The sequence below is a fragment of the Megalobrama amblycephala genome, linkage group LG9 (genome assembly GCF_018812025.1).
Source record: "Megalobrama amblycephala isolate DHTTF-2021 linkage group LG9, ASM1881202v1, whole genome shotgun sequence".
Taxonomy (NCBI): Eukaryota; Metazoa; Chordata; class Actinopteri; order Cypriniformes; family Xenocyprididae; genus Megalobrama; species Megalobrama amblycephala.
This window is the reverse complement of record NC_063052.1, coordinates 28,455,054-28,475,139: the sequence shown is the minus strand read 5'-3', so window position 1 is coordinate 28,475,139 and position 20,086 is coordinate 28,455,054. Positions and strand designations below refer to the sequence as shown.

General features: G+C 36.3%; 2 protein-coding genes across 3 annotated transcripts; both read right to left on the bottom strand.

Moving 5' to 3' along the window:
* Positions 1-48: 48 nt before the first annotated feature.
* LOC125275514 lies at positions 49-6,211 on the bottom strand. Its single transcript, XM_048202510.1, has 8 exons — positions 3,879-6,211; positions 2,187-2,395; positions 2,044-2,098; positions 1,831-1,919; positions 1,523-1,749; positions 1,017-1,176; positions 702-812; positions 49-540 (listed from the first exon to the last, which is right to left on the bottom strand). Exons 2-8 carry the CDS (start codon positions 2,386-2,388, stop codon positions 530-532), a joined length of 855 nt encoding a protein of 284 aa, XP_048058467.1. The 5' UTR covers positions 2,389-2,395; positions 3,879-6,211; the 3' UTR covers positions 49-529.
* A 158-nt stretch (positions 6,212-6,369) lies between these two features.
* LOC125275513 lies at positions 6,370-13,621 on the bottom strand. Of its 2 annotated transcripts, XM_048202509.1 has the most exons (9): positions 13,491-13,621; positions 9,151-9,359; positions 8,990-9,044; positions 8,775-8,887; positions 8,457-8,683; positions 7,944-8,103; positions 7,064-7,174; positions 6,541-6,677; positions 6,370-6,510 (listed from the first exon to the last, which is right to left on the bottom strand). In XM_048202509.1, the coding sequence occupies exons 2-8, from the start codon at positions 9,350-9,352 to the stop codon at positions 6,580-6,582; spliced, it is 966 nt and encodes a 321-aa protein (XP_048058466.1). In that variant the 5' UTR covers positions 9,353-9,359; positions 13,491-13,621; the 3' UTR covers positions 6,370-6,510; positions 6,541-6,579. The 2 variants fall into 2 exon arrangements, with proteins under 2 accessions (XP_048058466.1, XP_048058465.1); XM_048202508.1 differs by lacking the exon at positions 6,370-6,510 and having other exon boundaries at positions 6,525-6,677.
* Between the last annotated feature and the right edge of the window lie 6,465 nt (positions 13,622-20,086).

Here is a 20,086-nt window from a genome sequence, read left to right as displayed (position 1 = left end):
GTTTGACATCTAATTTTCACTTATGTAAGACTTAATCTGTTTGAAAAAGGGCAATATGCAATGTAAATATGTGTAATTATGGTTTATTCTGATCAAAATCATTATCTTATTGGTGAAACATTAAAAGACAGAAATAGCCCATGTAGATTAAACTATTTACAACAAATTGCATACATTTGAGTTATTTGTTATTGATGAACATACATGCTAAAACAACTACTATCATACACATGAAAACCTGTCCATGCAGTGATATCACAGTCAAACACAGTATTTAATAATTTCCTCCAATTAGCTAAAGAGAAATTAGAGTTAGCTAAAAAATTATAAACATGTAAGCATTTCATTACAAGAGCCAATATTTGGAGCACACAATGTCATGCTAGTTTAGTACACATATAGTTCTATACAAACTGTATGTTTAATCTGTAAGCAGCTAACATGATCTATGAGTAAATGTTCCAAAACTGAGTCATCAATCAATCTCTGATTGGAAGGCTCTGTCCATCATTGAGAGAGAAGTCTCTTCTCAAGTCACACCTGAAGGGAAAGGAGGTATACAAAGTATACAATGATCATTAAACAACTTAAGGTGAGTTTCTTAACATAGATGCCTTGACTAAACCATCATGGAGAAGATCAACCTATAGAAAGTCTAACAATATTACATATGACATGCTCACAATATCATTACCACTCACCTTCAAAAACTCTTGGTCTCTTCCGACCAATTCGATAAATTCTGTGCCACAGATAAGCTTTTATTTCAGCTTCACAGTCTGCCCTCATTACACTTTGTTTTGATGCAGCATCTGAAAGAGGAAACTTGAATAATTCCTTGGAAATATGTGGGATGGTATTCCTTCATACTCGCAACCGCTCTTGTACACTCTTAAGATCAAATTGGCAGACATCACGGAGTTCACCAAGTGGTTGAATATACAAATACAGACAAAACATAAGTAAATACAAACTTTCTTGGTATGCGGGAAGTGTTCATGCAGCAGTGAGTTTACCTCGTATTACGTCTGTTAAAATAAGCCTAGAGAAGGCCTTTTTCTCTCCTCTCCCCTGCCAGTTGAACTCCATAGCCAGATCATCTGTTAGGACGCGTTGCATAATATTCTGAATGACATCCTTGGCCCCAAAACCTCCAAGCCTTGACAAATATTTCAACTGTAAAGAAAATACTTTTAAATATTTAATTAAATGTTTTAAATTAAATTGAAAACATTTTGTGCAATGACTACAAAACTATACAGCATATGTAGAATATTGCTCATTTGCACCAACTTACACCAACTAGTTGATCAAAGAACCAGAGCTGGGTGATTGATAACTTGAAATAGCTGTGTAATGCTAATCAATAGAAAGAGATTATTAATAATAAAGTTTAATAATAAATCTGCATATTAATATTATAACACTGTATTTAATGTCCATGTATTTAATGTATTTAATTTTAGTGTACATTACAGCTGACTGTACATCATCCCTTTCTTGAAATGCTGTGTTGACTCACATATTTTTGGCGTGTTGCTGCATTACTGAGCTCCATTTCAGTCCTGACCACATCTTCAGAGGTTCTAAGAGGCAGATTTATGCTTGTTTTAACATCTTTATTGGGCAAGCTGGTACTGCTGGGGGATTCAGAAACCGTATTGTCTTTCAGTAGTTTCTTTAACATGGCAGAGTTTTCCTGAACTGTGCTCTTGATGTCTCTCAGCATTTGGAGGAGCTCATCCTTGTCTGTTGTATAAGATGAGTTGTGTTGTAATTACAAAAATAGAGAAAATAAAAAACTAATTATGACAAAAGAAGCTGACTCACCATCAGCTGGCATTCTGAATGTAGAAGGTGTTGGAAGAGCTCTTTGTCTTTGTAGTATTCCAGGGAATCCAGTGGCTAATAGAAAAGATCTTTATTTGAAAATAAACAATGCTTTAACAAAATGGTATTAATTCATTCTTTGATCTTTTAATAGGTAAACTCCTTTAAACAAATCTCTGTTTTGGAAAAAAAGTGCAAATATCTGTTACTTACCGTTCTTTCTGTTCTATAATTTCTTTTTGCCCCTCTTTTGCCTTATCAAAAGAGACTGCAATAAGAAAAATATTTTATTTGAGAACTTAATAAAAAAAAAAAATCCAAAATTTAAACAATTATTTTAAAATAGTGGCCATTACCAGATTCCTTGTGAAAGCTAATATTCAATTTCTCCCATGTTTTCCCTCCTGTTTCAGGTTTAACTCTGTTCTGAACAGCATCCATGCACTTCTCTGGTGATTTGAATGGGGGCCAGTAACTTTGTTTCTTGTCTGTGCTCAACCAATGTGATGGTGCCACCATCACCTCATCTGAGTCTTGCAGGGTGACAACTGCATACATGGTCAGTCTAGAGAAGGGGAAAGAATTATGTTTAGCTCTAATTGAAAAACAAATGCTTGATTTTATAGTAAATTGAAAAGTTAACAAAACAAATCATCTTAAAGTCATGGGAATTATGAAATTCTGACAAAATACAAACAGGAATTTTTTCTTCTTCATTTTTTGGACTACCTCAGTTGCACAGATTATGGCACCTCTACACTGAATGTAAATGCATGTATATTATTCATAACAAATCAGCAAATGAGAGCATCTTCATGATCCTCACCTTCCATCACCCTCCATCAAAATGGAATGAATATTTTTCCTCATTTATAATAGACCAAAAATCACACTCTTCACACATTCTCCTCTCTGTATTGCCTTGGTCTGTTTTAGACCAACTGGCCTCTGTGTTATGAACAGGTGTTTCCTCCTTCCTTTTATTCCAATCCTCATCCTTAGACTCATTCCCCAAGCACTTTAATTGTTCGCCATTAATTTTTCCTTTGGATAATTCTTTAATGTAGTTCATTATCTCTGTTCCTCACAGCAGCTATGACTTCCTCAAGGTCCTCAGGCTGGATGCAAAGTATCACACTTTCTTTGTAAACCAGAATATCATTCTGTTTTAAACGGCCAGCTAATGCGGAAGCAAAGCATTTCAGAGCCAGTGTAATGAGAACTGAGGTCAAAGGGCAGCCCTGATCCAGCAGTTTGTCTCTCTCAATTAAAACTCCTACAGATTCAGTATCTGCTTACATCTCTGAGAAGGTACTTTGTAATTTTGAGTTGTAAGGCAAAAAGTTATCATATATCTGTATTTCCCACAATTGCCACTTTCTGTTTAATAAGGTGTTAAGATTCTAACAGAACCCATTGTATAGTTTTTTTTTCTACCATTTTATTGATTTATTTTAGACCATAAACCCTACGCCATGCCTCGACATAATAGCATTATGTCGAGTAGCATTATGAGTAACAGTATAGCATTAAATAGATATTTCTGAGAAGCTAATCCCACTCCTACCTCTAAACCTATCATTAAACAATTTCTAAATGTATACAGGAAATGCATTAGCAGTGCTCTCTGGCAGTATACAATAGATTTGTATGAGGCACATAGCTAAATTTAAGTTGTTAGTCACTGACAATCTTATTCCAATCTACATTCCAAACATAAAAGTAATTGTATGTGTGGTAGATCCACACTTTACATAAACTTTACGTAAAATAAAAAGGAGTCCTCACAAGACGTTGCAGAAATGGAAGAAAAAAACAATTAAATAATGGTTTTTAATGTTATAGATCTTTTAATAATATTTTTTTTTAAAACTCTGGGTGCCTTTCTTGCTTTGTTAAATGTTTGATAGATAAATTAAACAACAATACTATTGTGTATTTCTGTGGACTGTTGTGAGTCTATAAAAGGACAAAATACATTTTTAGACAACTCTGTTTTAGGATTTTAGTTAACTTTAAGCGTCATAATAATTTGAAGGAAAAGTTACCTTTTATCTTAGGATAATGTGTGGGACAGTAGAGTGTTGTCGATTCAGCTGTGAAGTCAAGCAGAGTAAGATTTCAGAATAAGGTTATCTGATTCACCTTTGTGTGTTGTCAGGATTATGTTTTGTTCATAATGTTTTCTCCACCATGGCTCCTCCCTCCCTCCACTCCCTCATGGACTGTTTCGCTCCTGACTGTTCCTTCCCTGTCTCTGTTTTCATGTTCTCTGTATGCAACAGTCACACGTTACAGGTGTGGACTTATTCATGTGTTAAGCAAATGGAAAGAGACATTTTCTCCTTTTTACTTTTTATTTGATTTTATATTGCACAGAAAAATTGTAAAATCAGTATTATGTATTTATTATGTATGTAGTATGTATTTATTTGCATGTGTTTCATTTTATTCCACAATATTCTTTAGCACAAAAATTAAGAGTTTTTATCATTAGGTCAATATATAGTCACCATATCTGGATGAGGTTTTGATGCAAGAGTCACTGGCAGTTATGTTTGGTTTTCCTTTAGTGTGTAGAAATGATAAATGTTCAAATAAAACTTGATTGCTAAACCTCTCGGCTCTGTCTGATGAACATCAGCAGCAGTACTTTTTTAATTGTCTCATATATGTAAATGTTAATAAGGGAACACAAGAGTTTGCATAATTGTTTACATTTCTCCTTTGCATGTACCTTTTATGTCTCTGTGTTTGCTCTTAGACGAGGTTGCATGCATGACAATCACGACAAATTGCATTTCTGTTTGCCACCACCCTGTATTATTAAATCACATGGAAATTAAGTCCAAATTCGCAAAGCTGTGATAATTTTTAACTATTAATATTTATTTAAAGACTATTTAAGATTTTTGGCCTTTAGATAGGGCTTTAATGATTTGATGCAGTTAATGTTTATCCAACATTGTAAAAAAGAAATGAGAAATATTTATATAAAAAAAAAAGTTTTAATTAAAATTTCAACAGACACTGCAAATGTCAGTGTCAGAGTATTTTGAGCTTAACTAAATATAACTAAAAATAAGAAAAGCAGAAATGATTGTGAGATTTTTTTTTTTTTACTCAGAGAATGTTTAGTTTTGAACTTTTGCCTCAAGCATCGCTTTAAGAATGATTTTGCATTAATTTAAATCAAGTAAAAATAATTTAAAAAAATACATCACTAATGTTATTCTAAGAACAGTTAATCAGCCATATTGATCATGTTTATTAATAAAATAGTTTTTATTTTTTCTGGAGCTTGACAACCATGGGTTATGGCCGTCTTTGATCTTTTGATAGATTGTCTCATGTTCATAGTTTGTCCTTTCTTTTAGAAATACTTTGTCCTTATTTCTTGGCCCAACCCTAACAGTGTCTAGGTGTGTCCTATTAGTTTGTAAATGATGAGGGCAAAGTCACTTCAATTTATAGCAGGATGAGGCAACATCGAGTCACGCTGTCCTGCAGAGTTTAGCTCTAGCCATGAAAAAAAAAATCACCTGTCTGTAGCCTTGAGTCTCATGCCATGTCGTAATTACCACAATTAGGCTACATGTAAATTTTAACATGTAAAAAGCATTTACGTCATCATAGAGCTCTTAATTACAGCTTGTAAGATGGGAATTGTCTCAGAGCTCCAACTTGTACCACCTGACTGCAGATTCATTTAGGTGTTGACAGTGGTGCCATAGAAACACATAATTCCCAGTCCAAGGACGTGAACAGCACAGAATACAACATCACATGTTGTCATCTTGAGACTACAGTAATCATGACATGGCGTGAATGCAGCATTAGAAATCCTGAAAACATTTATTAGATTTGGGTTAGAACAGCAGCACAATAGCCAATATTCTAGTAATATGCATGCTAATAAGCAACTAGTTAAAAACAAAAAAAACTTAAATAAAGTGTTAACATATTTATTTACACTTATTAGTTACTAAAGAATTATCATACTTCATATAGTTCATGTCCAGCACAACCACCTGTAAATGGACATGAGAGAGCGGGAAGGGGTGTACAGGCTAAAGTGACAACTCTTTATTGTAATCATAGTAATCACACGCCTCATTAAAAAAAAAAAAAAAAAGATAATATTTATTCATTATAATAGCTATATAGGCTATGATAGACACCTTGACAGCCTCTTGTGTTTCAGTTTTTATTTTTATAAGTGTTTTTGACCATCTGGATTTTATGAAGATGTACAGCTACGCCTCTTGTGTGTATTACAGAATAAAATACCAGTATTATTATACTATACAATACTGATAATAGTTTTGCAACCTGTAATTGATTAGAATTTTGGGTCCCACTTTATATTAGGTGGCCTTAACTACTAAGTAAATTTAAATTAATCATTTGATACAGTGCACTTATTGTGTACATATACTGTAAGAAAGAAAGAAAGAAAGAAAGAAAGAAAGAAAGAAAGAAAGAAAGAAAAGCATTGGCAGAGGAGAAATAATCTGTAATACTGGTTTATTTTAAATGAGGTCATTTTATTTTAACAAACATTCTAATATAAAAATAGCCAAAAGATGTATACATTTAGATTTTTGTGTTTTAGTTTTAAGAAAGTGAAGTTTTTGCAGTAATATGACAGTACACATTTTTCAATATATATATATATATATATATATATATATATATATATATATATATTCCCAGTTAGATAAAAGCTGAGGGATTCATGATCAAAAACTAAAAGTCATCCAAAAGGTTCACCCAATGTACTCCTGTCTTTGGCTGGTTGTCCATCAGTGCAGAAGAAGCCACATTAAAGTTCTCAGGCCCAAGACCTGCAGTGAAGAAGTATGTATACAAGATATAAAAACGATAAATAAACTAGGTGGTTTCTATAGAGGATGAGAAGATCACCCTACAGCATGCATTGCTCAAGTAAATACATTACACTTTCCCAGCCATTTGATTGGTGTTTTAAAATGTCTTTTGGAAAAAAAAAAAAAGTGCAATATGCAGATATGGTTCAGAGTAAACAGCTAAACACTGAGCATACTGTATTTCATATAAGCATCAGATTTTGAATGATTTATTTTTAAGTGGAAGTTAACTTAAAATCAAATAACAAAGGAAATTCCTGGACATAATGTCAGGAGTCTATCTGTATTTTAAAAAAAAATTGTCCCATGAGTGCATTGACATACTACTATCTATCATCACCCACCTGCTTGTTCTCTTTGTCTTTTCCGAGTGAGTCGATCAGCTAGGTAACTCAGATATTTTTTAATTTCTGCTTCACAGTCACCCCCGATTACATTTCTTTTCAGTGCAGCCTCTGAAAATAGAAACTTGATAAATGAATTGGAAATACTCAAGCTGTCACAAATCCAGCCTCTGTGGCTCCCTCCGATCAGCACCAGAGGGCACCATCACCTGAGTACTGATTCTTCTCACAGACTTCATTCTCTGCTACCTGCTTTTATTACTGTGACCTGTCTGTCTGGATTGCGTTTATACTGTTTGCTGCCTGCCCTGATCTACTGCCTGGTTTACGATTACATCTCTGGTTTGCCCTGTTTATACCTGCCGTCGATGATTGACCCTTACCTGTTTGTTCTACGAGTTTCTCTGTTAATAATGCTGCACATGGATCCTATCTCAGTTAACTCAGCGTTACACAAGCATTTATTTTGGTAATCTTGATTTTATACTAGTACTGTATTAGTTATCTTTATTTATTACAGTTATCTAGTACTGTATTTTAGATGCATGATATTACAGTTTATTTATCAAGCTGTTAATACTATTATATTTTATTGTAAAATATGTTCTTGTACACTAAAATACAATTTTGAACATAGCATGTAAGGGAAAACAATTGCCAAAATTGCTAATAATATTGCAATCACAATCCCCATTAAAATTATTTTGTCCATACTGAACAGGCCTGTTAGGGACAAATTGGTCAAACTGGAGGTCTTTAAATATGCTTTAAGTTTAGTCCATTGAAATTTTGATTTGAAAGTGAAGACAAATGCAGACATAATATAAATAAAACAAACATTTTAAGTATGTAGGGTGTGTTCATGCAGCAGTGAGTTTACCTCGTATTACATCTGTTAAAATAAGCTGAGAGAAGGGTCTTTTCTCTCCTCTCCCCTGCCAGTTGAACTCTTTAGCCAGATCATCTGCTAGGACTTGCTGCATAATATTCTTAATCACATCCTTGGCCCCAAAACCTCCAAGCCCTGACAAATATTTTACCTGTAAAGAAAATAGTGGAAATTATTTATTATTATAAATCTCTGCAATATATGATTCTAACTGGTCAATCATGGCATTGAATGGTCAAATATTTTGTATACGGACCACTATACTGTTGTCTGCCTGGGCTATTGCTCTTAGAAGATTTAAGAAAGTAAGATAATAAACATTTTGACTCCAATCAATATTTTCTTTCTAATTGTTTGGTAAATAGTCATGGAACAAGTAGGGCATTGTACAGTCAGTCTGTCATTATTGAAAATAAACGTCTTTTGGACATTTCCAGTAAAGTTTATTTTGTGATATTGATCATAGTATCCCTTTAAATTGTTATAAACGCTGTATTGACTCACATATTTTTTGCGTGCTGTTGCATTTTTTAACTCTCTTTCAATCCTGTCCACATCTTCAAAGGTTCTAAGAGGCAGATTGAGGTTTGGTTTGAATTTTTTAGAGGGCAAGCTGGTACTGCTGGGGGCTTCAGAAACAGTATTGTCTTTCAGTAGTTTCTTTAACATAGAAGAGTTTTCCTGAACCGTACTCTTGATGTCTCTCAGCATACAGAGGATCTCCTCCTTATCTGTTGTGTAGAATTTTTTTTTACTGTAAGTACAGAAGAGAAAAAAACAACACACTTTTCCAACTGATTCTGACAAAAGAAGTTGACTCACCATCAGCTGACATTCTGGAAGTAGATGCAGGTGGTACAGGAAGAAGCGGTTGTAAAGTTTCATGTTTTTGTCTTTTTAGTGTTCCAATGAATCCAGTGGATAATAGAAATGACCTTTATTTGAAAGTAAACAATGCATTTTTATTTCACATTTTCATGGATCAAATCTTTTGAACAATTTTTTTATTGTAAACAAAATGTTTATGTTTTTGCTACCGTTCTTTCTGTTCTTTAATTTCTTTTTGCCCATCTATTGCCTTTTCAAAAGTGCCTGCAATAAGATACATATTTTATTTTATTATTTAAAAACCTAATGGTACAAAATAATTGTAAAGGTACCTAAATTTAAACATTTATTTTGAAATTGTAATTGTTACCATGTTCTCTGTGAAAGCTAATATTCAATTTCTCCCATGGTTTCCCTCCTGTTTCAGGTTTACATTTTTTCTGAACCGCTTCCATGAACTTCTCTGTTGATTTGAATGGGGGCCAGAAACATTGTTTCTTGTCAGCGCTCACCCAACTAGATGGTGCCACCATCACCTCATCTGAGTCTTGCAAGGTAACAACTGCATACATGATCTGCCTAGTAAAAAAAAAAAAAAAGAGAAGAAGAAAAAACAAGACAGGATATTTATCCCTGGTTGAAAAATAAATATTTCATAATAAATTGGAAAGTCCACTGATCAAATCATCTTAAAATCACAGGGATTATTTTCCCATTAGCTAGGCTAGCCTTGTGTTGTTTAATCAGTAGATGTCTAGGTTAATTCCCTCATTGGCACACAATTTGGCACAAGCAAAATTTCTGTATTGAATGCAGTATAACAAATCAGCAAATGAGATCTTGGTCATCTTCATGAGCCTCACCTTCCATTACTCTCCATTGAAATATCTTCTTCCTCATTCATTATAGACAATAAATCACACTCTTCACACTCCCTATTGCCTCTACCCATTTTTAAGCATTTGTCTTGTGCTTCTTCCTCTGTGTTATTCACATTTGTTTCTGTTTCTGCCTCAGACTCATTTTCCAAGCACCTTAATTGTTCATCACTAACATTTCCTCTGAATAATACCACAGTGTCATACACTGTAAAAAATTACCGTGATTTTAACAGTAAAAGACTGTAAAAATGCTGCGGTGAAAAACTGTTAATTGGTTTACAGAAAGTTTCCATACTATATACGGTGAATAACTGTAATAGATCTAACGGTACATTTAATGTAATTTTACGGTAAAATACCGTTAAATTCACAGTTTTTGAAAGTGAAAAATAACAATTCATTGTAAAATTTACAGTGAAAAAACGTAAATTGACATTCCCACAATTCCCTGCGTGACACTTCACATTTTATATATTTTCGTTGAAATAACTGTTTCTTCTTAGTTTTTCTCATTTTTTTCTAATCAGTTATGTACATTAGGGTTTTATGTTACATCTAATGTTGTTAAATTAATGTTTATTGCATTTTTAAAATTTCATGCATGTTACCATGATGGTGTTTAGTGTGTGTGTGAATGACACTGTGTGCACCTTCTATATATTAGTATTGTCCTTCTCAGCTTGTGGAAAAGCTGCTTGTGATGAACTTTGATTCATCATGTGACTCTTATCACCACTGTGTTTGGTGACTGTCAGTGTATTATAAAGGTACAAAACAGATATTAGTACTTCATTAGGTTGGTAAATTAACATTATATCAGTTAATGAAATACGTTATTTTACCGTAAATTTTACTGGGATTTTTTTTACAGTGTACTGAAATCCAATGTTAAATATACATATTTAAAATGTAAAATTCACATGTAACTCCGTAAGTATGTTTACGGTTTGATGTCATTTTTACAATATTATTCTGGTAACCACAGCTGCCGGTATTTTTCCGTAGGAACAACAGGATTTTTTTTACAGTGTATACATCATCTCTGCTCTTCACAGCTGTCATTACATCCTCAAGGTCCTCAGGTTGGATGCAAACTATAACGCTTTCTCTGAAAACCTGAATATCATTTTTTATTTTTAAATGTTCAGCTAATACAGAAACAAAACATTTGAGAGCCAGGGTTATGATAACTGAGGTCAAAGGGCAGCCCTGATCCAGCAGTTTGTCTCTCTCATCTGAAACATCTACAGATTCATTATCTACATCTGCTGCATCCCTGAGAAGGTTTTTCACAATGAGGAAATCCTGATACAGATTTGGGTTTGTGCGTTTTTGCTCTTCTATCTCTTTCTTAATACAAGACAAATGTATCTGAGTGCAGAGTGTTTTAGAAGTGATCATGACAGAAGCTGAAACTTTTGGTATTTTCTGCTTTGACCGAGACTCCAAGAAATCCTCTAGACGTCTTGCCAGAATAGTTGCGATAATGAGGTAGTCAACATTAAAAAAGTGTTGACTATCATCATGTGGACTTTTCACAGTTTCATTAAAGTGTGTCTCAGAGCAGTTGAAAGCACCTCTGTGGATTCTGTCATAGAGTGTCTTTATGTATGGAATTAGATCCTGAATGTTGTCTTTATAGAAGGAAACTGGAATGCCATCTGGTCTCGGTGTGTCTGACACTTGAAGAGAATGTACAGCTGACACAATGTCAACCTCACTGACTGCATGTGAGCTTTCTTCACCCAGTGATGAACCCGTCTCATCTGTCAAAAGATCCTTTTTTAGATTCCACCATTCGTGTATATGGGGATCTTTCTGAAAAAGCATTGTGGGAACATTGTTGATCTCCAAGGACAGAGAACGATGATCACGCATCTCTGAGTCTCTGATTTCACAACTTCTGACACGCCACATACATTCTTCTGGAACAAAGAAGTAATCCAGCCTGGACGCAACCTGACTTTGGAATGTATAATCCTGCTTTACCGGGTTCTTTCTTCTCCAGACATCAACTAACTGAAGAGATTTTATGAACTTCTTCACACAACAGCGCAGCTTTCTGTGGATTGGCCTGTCTGTCACCTTTTTTGAATTGTCTTTGTCGATAAATGGATTGAGAACCATGTTGAAATCTCCACCAATCACCAGCAGCCCTGTGGTCATTGACTGAAGGTACCTTGAAAGTTTATCAAGGGTTTTTACATCAGTATGATGGTTATAAACACTAACCAGTGTGTACAGCTGACCTTCCAGTATACATTTCAACACAACATAAGCTCCACAGTTATCTTTTTCATCACTTATACATTTGAAATCTAGTCTTTTCTTCACTAGTATGGCTGTTCCCTTGCTAGAGGAGGTATACTTTGTGTAGAAAACATCCCACTCCTTTTTTAGGTCTTCTATAATATGTCCGTCTCCTTCTCCAATGTGCGTCTCTTGTAAAAAAACAACATCAGCATTTTGTAGTTCTTGAAATTTGTGATCTTTTTTTTCTTTAAGTCCATTAACATTCCATGTAATGAAATTTATGGACTGAGTATCCATTGACAGATCTGCTCTCACAGACCAGTGAGAAATCTTCCACTTATTTCCCTGCCAAAACAAAGAGTGATGGAAGGTATAGGAGCTTTGTTTTATGACACACCCAAGAATACAAATTTGAGTGTAAATTTCAAGGAAAGCACAACATTTAGAAGCCTAAGTACAACTCCAAACATATTGCTTTTCTTTTGATTATTTGTTAGTGTATGTGTTTGACACCAATGTTGTTTGATAGGTTATAGCTGTTTCTCCCACAACTGCTGTGTGCTTCTAAACCATGTGTTGGATTCCTCTAGATCAGTGGTTCTCAATCTTTTTAGGGCCAGCGCCCTTTACCGGCCCCCATCAAATAATGGGCCTTTATTATTAATAAATATAATTATAATTATTATTATTATTATTATCATCATCATCATTAAAAAGGCAAAGCAGTCCATTATAATCAGTGATACCGTCTACCCTTGATGCAGATGCCATTTTCTACTCCATGCGCTTGTGCCACCTCTGACAACAGGACAAATGAATTTGAAATATTCCCTTCGAAATGTCCTCGGATGCACCCAGAGTAGACACAGAATGTTGCAGGCCATATTCTTTTGCAAGTAATTACAAGTTTCAGCTTGCCTCACCAAACATCTTTGGTATAAACTTGCCTTAATGCCAAAAATATTGCTTCCAGCGCCCCCCAGTGTTTTCTCAATGCCTCTACTGAGAAATGTTGTTCTTGATCATGACCAGTTTTGACACGAAACGAAACCAAAAGAAAATCAATTCAAGACTTTTTTTTTTTTTTTTTTTTTTTTTTTTACTACAGACATAAAATAGTTAACACAACTTAATTTAAAAAAAAAAAAAAAAAACGTTGTTGCAACATTTTACCAAAATCAAAATTTAATCAAAATCTCATGTTATAGATGAAGTGTTATGCAGACAATACTGGCTGATTAGACGGCGATACTGAGCTAAGTGAATACTGAACTGCAAACTGTTTGCAATCTATCTTCACCGTTCTCACATCTCAGACCTTAAAATACATAAAATATTACCCTTAATAGACATAGTTTTTAAAGTAAAGAGTAAAGGAAACACTGTATATTGAAACAACCAGTTCTTTATTTACCCTTGCAAGTACTCCTCCCCACCCCATAAAAACACTTTCTCAATGGATCTATACAAATCCCATTGACCTGTTTTGATCTCAGAAAGGTGAGTTGTCACTGAAAGGTGTGGACTTTGCATCTATATAACTTTAAGCACCAGAATAATTGGAAGAAAGAATTACCTTGGATCTCTCAGGATAAAACACTGCCGTCAGTTCAGTTGTCAGGTTGAATAAACAGTAAATCTTCTGACGTTAGATTTGTTTCGACTCACTTATGGGCGTGGACTTCTTGGTAAATCGCAGTTTCACTTAAACAGCCTGTGTTTTAAAGGGATAGTTTACGCAAAAATGAAAGTTCTGTCATCATTCCCAACATTCTTAAAAATATTTTGTACAACATCAACTGTCTCTTTTTATTTTTCTCTTTATTAAAGGTTTTTCCTTTTCATTTCCAATCTAAATCTATAGATTAGATAGATCTATAGTTGATGACTTTTAATAGGTTTATTTTCCAAATAAGTCTAATTAATTGTGTCTTTTTCAGCTCTAGGCTGCTTTTACTCCACAAAAAGAATAGTTTCATGTAACAGTGAAAGCACATAAAGTGAAAGCTAATAAACAAATTGTTCTGTTGCCTGGAGGTAAACCGAATATTTTCCACACAGAGCTGGATGTCTGTACAGTATGTCTTCATTAGATCTTCATTATTGTAAAGATAAAGTGTTACATCCCCAGTTTAGGGTCAGGGAAAATAACATACTGCTCGAATTCTCTCCTTTTTCATTTTTATGTTCAACACCAACATCACCACAAAACAAAGAAACAGCAAATTGGCTTTAGGGTTGAGCCAAGGCCAAAATAAATAAAGAAAGAAAGAAAGTAGGAAAGAAAGAAAGAAAGAAAGAAAGAAAGAAAGACTATTTACAAAAGCACACCAAATTTACTATATTAGCCGTAACAACAATCACATCCAAATACACTCTCCTCCTCCCATACGAAAATGGGCGTCTCTATCACTTTTAAAACATGCAAAATTCAATCTCAGCCAACCGCCGTGCACCCTACCGACACGTTCATAAGGCGAGGCAACCTGTGAGAATGAGAGAGAGGGGGAGAGGAAGAGAGGGAGAGACAAACAACAGCAACAGAATACATCTCGTGACGTAACAACAGGCTTCAGATATGTTGTCATTCAAGGAAGGAACTGATGTCACATTTTTAAAGTAACTGAGATACTGAGGAAGAACATGATCTCTGAAACAATTGAAATGATCTCTGATTTCTTCGGGTCAAATATTAAGAGATTTTATCATTAAATCAATATGTCAGTGAATAATGATTCACATTTAAGCATTTGCATTTGTCCTAAATTGTACTAAAATTGTAGTTGTAGGCCTACATTTTGTTGTGTATATGTGCACCTCCAGGTGTTCATTTTATGTTGGTGTGCTTATAAATGTTTAAATAAAACTTGATTGCTTGTTAAACATGTTCAGATTTTGGAGGATCTCTCTGTTTGAGGAACATTATGAACATCATTAACAGGAGTCATTTTGTTGACTCACATAGCATACAAATGTGTTAAAACAGTAAAACAATAGTTCTCATTCCTCTTTTAAATATCATTATGGTGATGGATGAGGAGAGGAGAGATGCCTGATATGATTGTAAAGAGCTTTGGGTGTACAGTAGTACATATGAAGCACTATGTAAATGCCTCATTCATTCATTCATTCATTCATTCATTCATTAGTTTGTCTTAGTTTGCATGTCTCTCTTTCCATTATGGGTAATAACGTTTTTTTTTTTTAAACTGATGACTTATTGAACACTAATGCTTGATAACTAAAGACTATTTAAAAAAAAAGATTATAAGCCTCTAGGTAATAGGTAGGGTTACTGATTAAATACCCTACTGTTTTTGTTTTTTTTGTTTTTGTTTTTTTTCATTTATTCTGAAAATATAATGCTTTGGAACTTTGTCTCAGACATCTTTGACATATTTGTATTTATAACTTGTGTGAATTGCATGTTTTACTTAATCTTAACTGTAAATAAACAAAGATTAATATTACATCCATAATACAGTATGTATAACTGAACAAACTTGAATTGTATATTTAATGTTAAATACTATTGACAAGCCCCTTGCAGATTTTATCCAACATTGCTATTGAACTTATATTTAATTATAAATAAATTGTTGTTTGTTTGTTTGTATTTTACTTTGAAAGTATTATTTTGAGGACAAAGTGCAGAACAAGGACTGGTGAGAGATCTGGCAGCCTTGTTTGTTATTCACTTCTTGTGTGTATATTTAGCTTTCCCATTTGTTCTGTTATTTGAGTAAGGTGGAAAGAACTGTTAAAACCTGCTGCATTACCATAAGAAAACTGGTTTGGTAGACCATGATATTCTAAAACTTTAGTCAAACAAGGAGAGATCATTTAACAGCCAGATCACACCTAGGACACATTAAGTTGTCAACTTTATTTATATAGCGCTTAATACAGATTTTCTCAAAGCAGCTTCAAAACTTCCAAATCAATGAAATGGTGTGATTTATAAGTCCAGGCTGCATCACTAGGCTTGCAGAGGGGCAGAATATTTCCAGACATTCTCAATGGGACGTTAAAGCTGAGGAATTTTGGCTATATTCCAAGTTGGACACTTAAGAAAAATTTACAGGAATTCAAAGGGGATTAATTGGAACTTCGAGGTAATTTATACAAACTTTGTCATATACAAACTTTTTTTTTTTTTTTTTTTTTTTTTTTTGCAAACTAATGCAAATTTTAAAAATAACTTTTTTTTTTTCTTTTTTTTTTTTACTGTAACCAGCAGAAGTGAAATTAGTTTTATCTACCTTTATCTTAAAGGTTAGGTTTTTGTTTTTGTCACAGACGAGTTATACACTGATTAATTTCAGTCTTGTACTCCAGTGTGTACTTGGCTTATTCAGCTTTCTGTCACCTGGCTTTTTCATCAGAAAAGTGTTTGAGAATAGAGTGGTACTCAAGGATGTTCTAAGGCATTATACTTGTGCTGACCACAAATGTACATGACTTATTAAATTAGTGTCATTTTTTACAGGATTGTTTTTCTTTTCAAAGTTCTTTTAAAAAATATATCGCTCCCAAAATTTGAACTGTAGTGTATAAACATTTTATTTTAAAGGGGTTACATATACAATTGAGACTGACATATAGCCTCTTTAAAATAAAATAAATAATATTAAATGAATACATTGATATTTGTGATTTTAAGACATTTTGTTCGCTTTTTTGGTACTATGTTGAGTCACCACTGAACATATGTGAAGTAGTGTGCTGTGTGCATATGATTGAGGAATGTGCAGGGTAGAAATTCAACTGAATTTGCATTAAATCTGGTTGTTTTTACCAAGATTATGCTGCAAGATTTCAACTACATTTAAGTTCCGTTATAGGCTAACCTGCAAATTCCAAGCTGTCTTGTACTTCCTTCTGGCCACTTTGCCATAAAGGCCAGATCAGTGGAGTGTTGCAGTGATGGTTGTTCTTCTTCAAGTTTTGACCTTTATTGGTAGGCCTTTTCTGTTTGTTGAGTTTTACTGATATTAGGGGTGAAAAAAAAGTTGATGTTCCTACAATCATTGAATAATGTCATACAGGTTTACAAGATTTTTAAAGACACTATGCACTGAAAAAAATGATTTTTGCTGCTTGTTCAAATTACTAAAATGAGCTAAAGCAACATAATTCCTACACATTCCTACTTAATTTCATCATGTTTAATCCATGTAAATATATCTAGTATTTAAGTTTACTTAATCTGTTTGTGTTGGGATTACATGAATGAATTTTGTTCCAATAACTGAAAATGGGTGGTGCTGGTTAGTTCCCAGCATGCATTGCATATGGCTGGATAAAGAGAGAAAGTGATTAAAAATGTGGTTATTTTATGTGTTTTGCAGTAAGTGTTACGTGTAGCTGGTGCAGAGATGAGGCAGATGCGGATTTCCACAATCATAAACACTTCTTTAATAAACAAGGCAGGAGTAACCAAACATACACTTAACAAACAGAGAATGGACCAGGAGTGAAGGGAGTGAGTGGGTCTGGAGCCGTGGGCAGCCATGGCGGGTCTGGTGCAGCGGGCTGCCATGGCGGGTCAGGTGCAGCGGGCTGCCATGGCGGGTCAGGTGCCCTGGTGGGCTCTGGCGCTTCAGAACCCCCGCCTAGGAGTTCCCCACCCACAGGTACCGGAACAGGTACTAGGCCCCCCCCCAAAAAATACATGGGGAATTTAAGGAGATACTTTAAAAGTCTGAGGAAGGGATTGTTTCTGTGGGCAGGAGTGGGCCTTAGGGCGGTGGAGCATGGAGCTGAGGGCTCGGCGGCGGCGGCTGGAGCTGAGGGCTCGGAGAGGGTTGGAGCGGCTGGAGCTGAGGGCTCGGAGAGGGTTGGAGCGGCTGGAGCTGAGGGCTCGGAGAGGGTTGGAGCGGCTGGAGCTGAGGGCTCGGAGAGGTTGGAGCGGCGGGCTCGGCGGAGGCTGGAGCGGCGGGCTCGGCGGAGGCTGGAGCGGCGGGCTCGGCGGAGGCTGGAGCGGCTTGCTCGGCGGAGGCTGGAGCGGCTTGCTCGGCGGAGGCTGGAGCGGCTTGCTCGGCGGAGGCTGGAGCGGCTTGCTCGGCGGAGGCTGGAGCGGCTTGCTCGGCGGAGGCTGGAGCGGCTTGCTCGGCGGAGGCTGGAGCGGCTTGCTCGGCGGAGGCTGGAGCGGCTTGCTCGGCGGAGGCTGGAGCGGCTTGCTCGGCGGAGGCTGGAGCGGCTTGCTCGGCGGAGGCTGGAGCGGCTTGCTCGGCGGAGGCTGGAGCGGCTTGCTCGGCGGAGGCTGGAGCGGCTTGGCTCTGTCCAAAAGTCTATAAGCCAGGCCACCTCACTTGGTGGCTCGCACAGGGTTGGAGCGGGCTCTGGAGACACTGGAGCGGGCTCTGGAGACACTGGAGCGGGCTCTGGAGACACTGGAGCGGGCTCTGGAGACACTGGAGCGGGCTCTGGAGACACTGGAGCGGGCTCTGGAGACACTGGAGCGGGCTCTGGAGACACTGGAGCGGGCTCTGGAGACACTGGAGCGGGCTCTGGAGACACTGGAGCGGGCTCTGGAGACACTGGAGCGGGCTCTGGAGACACTGGAGCGGGCTCTGGAGACACTGGAGCGGGCTCTGGAGACACTGGAGCGGGCTCTGGAGACACTGGAGCGGGCTCTGGAGACACTGGAGCCGGCTCTGGAGACACTGGAGCCGCTTTCTTCCTCCTCCTCCGCTTACTGGGCCCAGTAGAGGAATGTGGGTCCAGCATGGGCAGGCAGGGAGTTCGCTGGAGGGGTATGCGGAGGAAGCCGGAGGTTGACTGACTGGCCCGGCCAACCGTGTTTCTGGATGGACTGGACGACAACACTTATCCTGAACCGTGTCCACGAAGAATTTGGAGCCATTTAAACACAAAATTAAATTGATAGTTTCGCTTAAGGAGAAACGATAATCTGGTTCATCAAAACGGATAGTGTCGTCATCCAATCCATCCAGAAACAGGGATATCAAATATGCTTCAGGCCAGTCAGACAAATAAGCAAGCTCAACGAACTCCTCCACATACCTCTCCAGCGAACGACCAACCTGCAAGAGCCAGATGAGACGATCGCCGGTAGACAGATGGATGAGAGGCATAGGAGGAGCACGAGCCAGGGAGCCAGGGAAAGTCTCCATCTTTCCTTTGTGGAAATCCGGTTGTTTTGGGTCCGTTCTTCTGTTACGTGTAGCTGGTGCAGAGATGAGGCAGATGCGGATTTCCACAATCATAAACACTTCTTTAATAAACAAGGCAGGAGTAACCAAACATACACTTAACATAAACAGAGAACGGACCAGGAGTGAAGGGAGTGAGTGCAATATATGGGGAGTGCTGACAATAGAGTCCAGGTGCAGGTGATGAGTGCTGATGAGGAGCTGACAAGGGAAGTGAGTGCAGGTGTGGAGAACAGGAGGATCTTGGGAAATGGAGTCCAGGAAGACAAGTGATCTGTAACAGTAAGATGAAAACGGAGGATGCTTGATAGTGTTTAATAGTGTTTAGTGTTCACTTATATTGCAATTATTAGACTGTTTTAAATTTCACTGGGTTACCATTGTAGAGAAGAGTGGGGCATTTGCTTAGGCTGTGGGCTGGCGCTTCATATTAAATATCAGCTTTGTGCAGAAAGGTAATGTTTAATGTTAGCTAATAGGTAGTTGACTTAGTCCAGTTTAATGGTTCAATCATGTAATCCATATGAAGTTGAATTAAATGAAAGAACATATTAGATGAATGGATGTTTTGAAAGAATGAATCATGAATAAATAAACCTCACAAAATTCACTTTGAGACTACTTTATTGGGCCACTTAAGAATTACTTAATTTCATCATGTTAAAGTTACATTAACAAATTATATTTTTATAACTTGATTTATGTGGGACCGATGTACACAATTAAATCATGTAAATTCAGCACTTTTTTCAGTGTGCTGTGAACTTCACATACTTTTGAAAAGTTAGTTCAGATTCAGTTTATTGATAGTGTTTAGTGATAGTCTAAAGTTTATTCATTATGAAATTAGTTATGAAAAAACATTCTGTTTAATGATAGTTCATTAATTATGATTATTACAATTATTATAATTAAAGTCACCTTTAAAGTTGATATAAAAAAGTACTGTTTTGATGCATATGTAGAGTGAATTAACTAGTATGTTAGAACCTAG

What these genes read in the sequence shown, in the direction of transcription:
- LOC125275514 (XM_048202510.1), bottom strand. Translation starts at nt 2,388, where the DNA reads ATGTATGCAGTTGTCACCCTGCAAGACTCAGATGAGGTGATGGTGGCA. An exon ending in ATTATAGAACAGAAAGAACG is followed by an intron (nt 1,920 to 2,043) that starts GTAAGTAACAGA and finishes TTTCAAATAAAG; the next exon opens with ATCTTTTCTATTAGCCACTG. An exon ending in TTTAACAGACGTAATACGAG is followed by an intron (nt 813 to 1,016) that starts GTAAACTCACTG and finishes TTCCTCTTTCAG; the next exon opens with ATGCTGCATCAAAACAAAGT.
- LOC125275513 (XM_048202509.1), bottom strand. Translation starts at nt 9,352, where the DNA reads ATGTATGCAGTTGTTACCTTGCAAGACTCAGATGAGGTGATGGTGGCA. An exon ending in TAGCTTTCACAGAGAACATG is followed by an intron (nt 9,045 to 9,150) that starts GTAACAATTACA and finishes ATCTTATTGCAG; the next exon opens with GCACTTTTGAAAAGGCAATA. An exon ending in TTTAACAGATGTAATACGAG is followed by an intron (nt 7,175 to 7,943) that starts GTAAACTCACTG and finishes TTCTATTTTCAG; the next exon opens with AGGCTGCACTGAAAAGAAAT.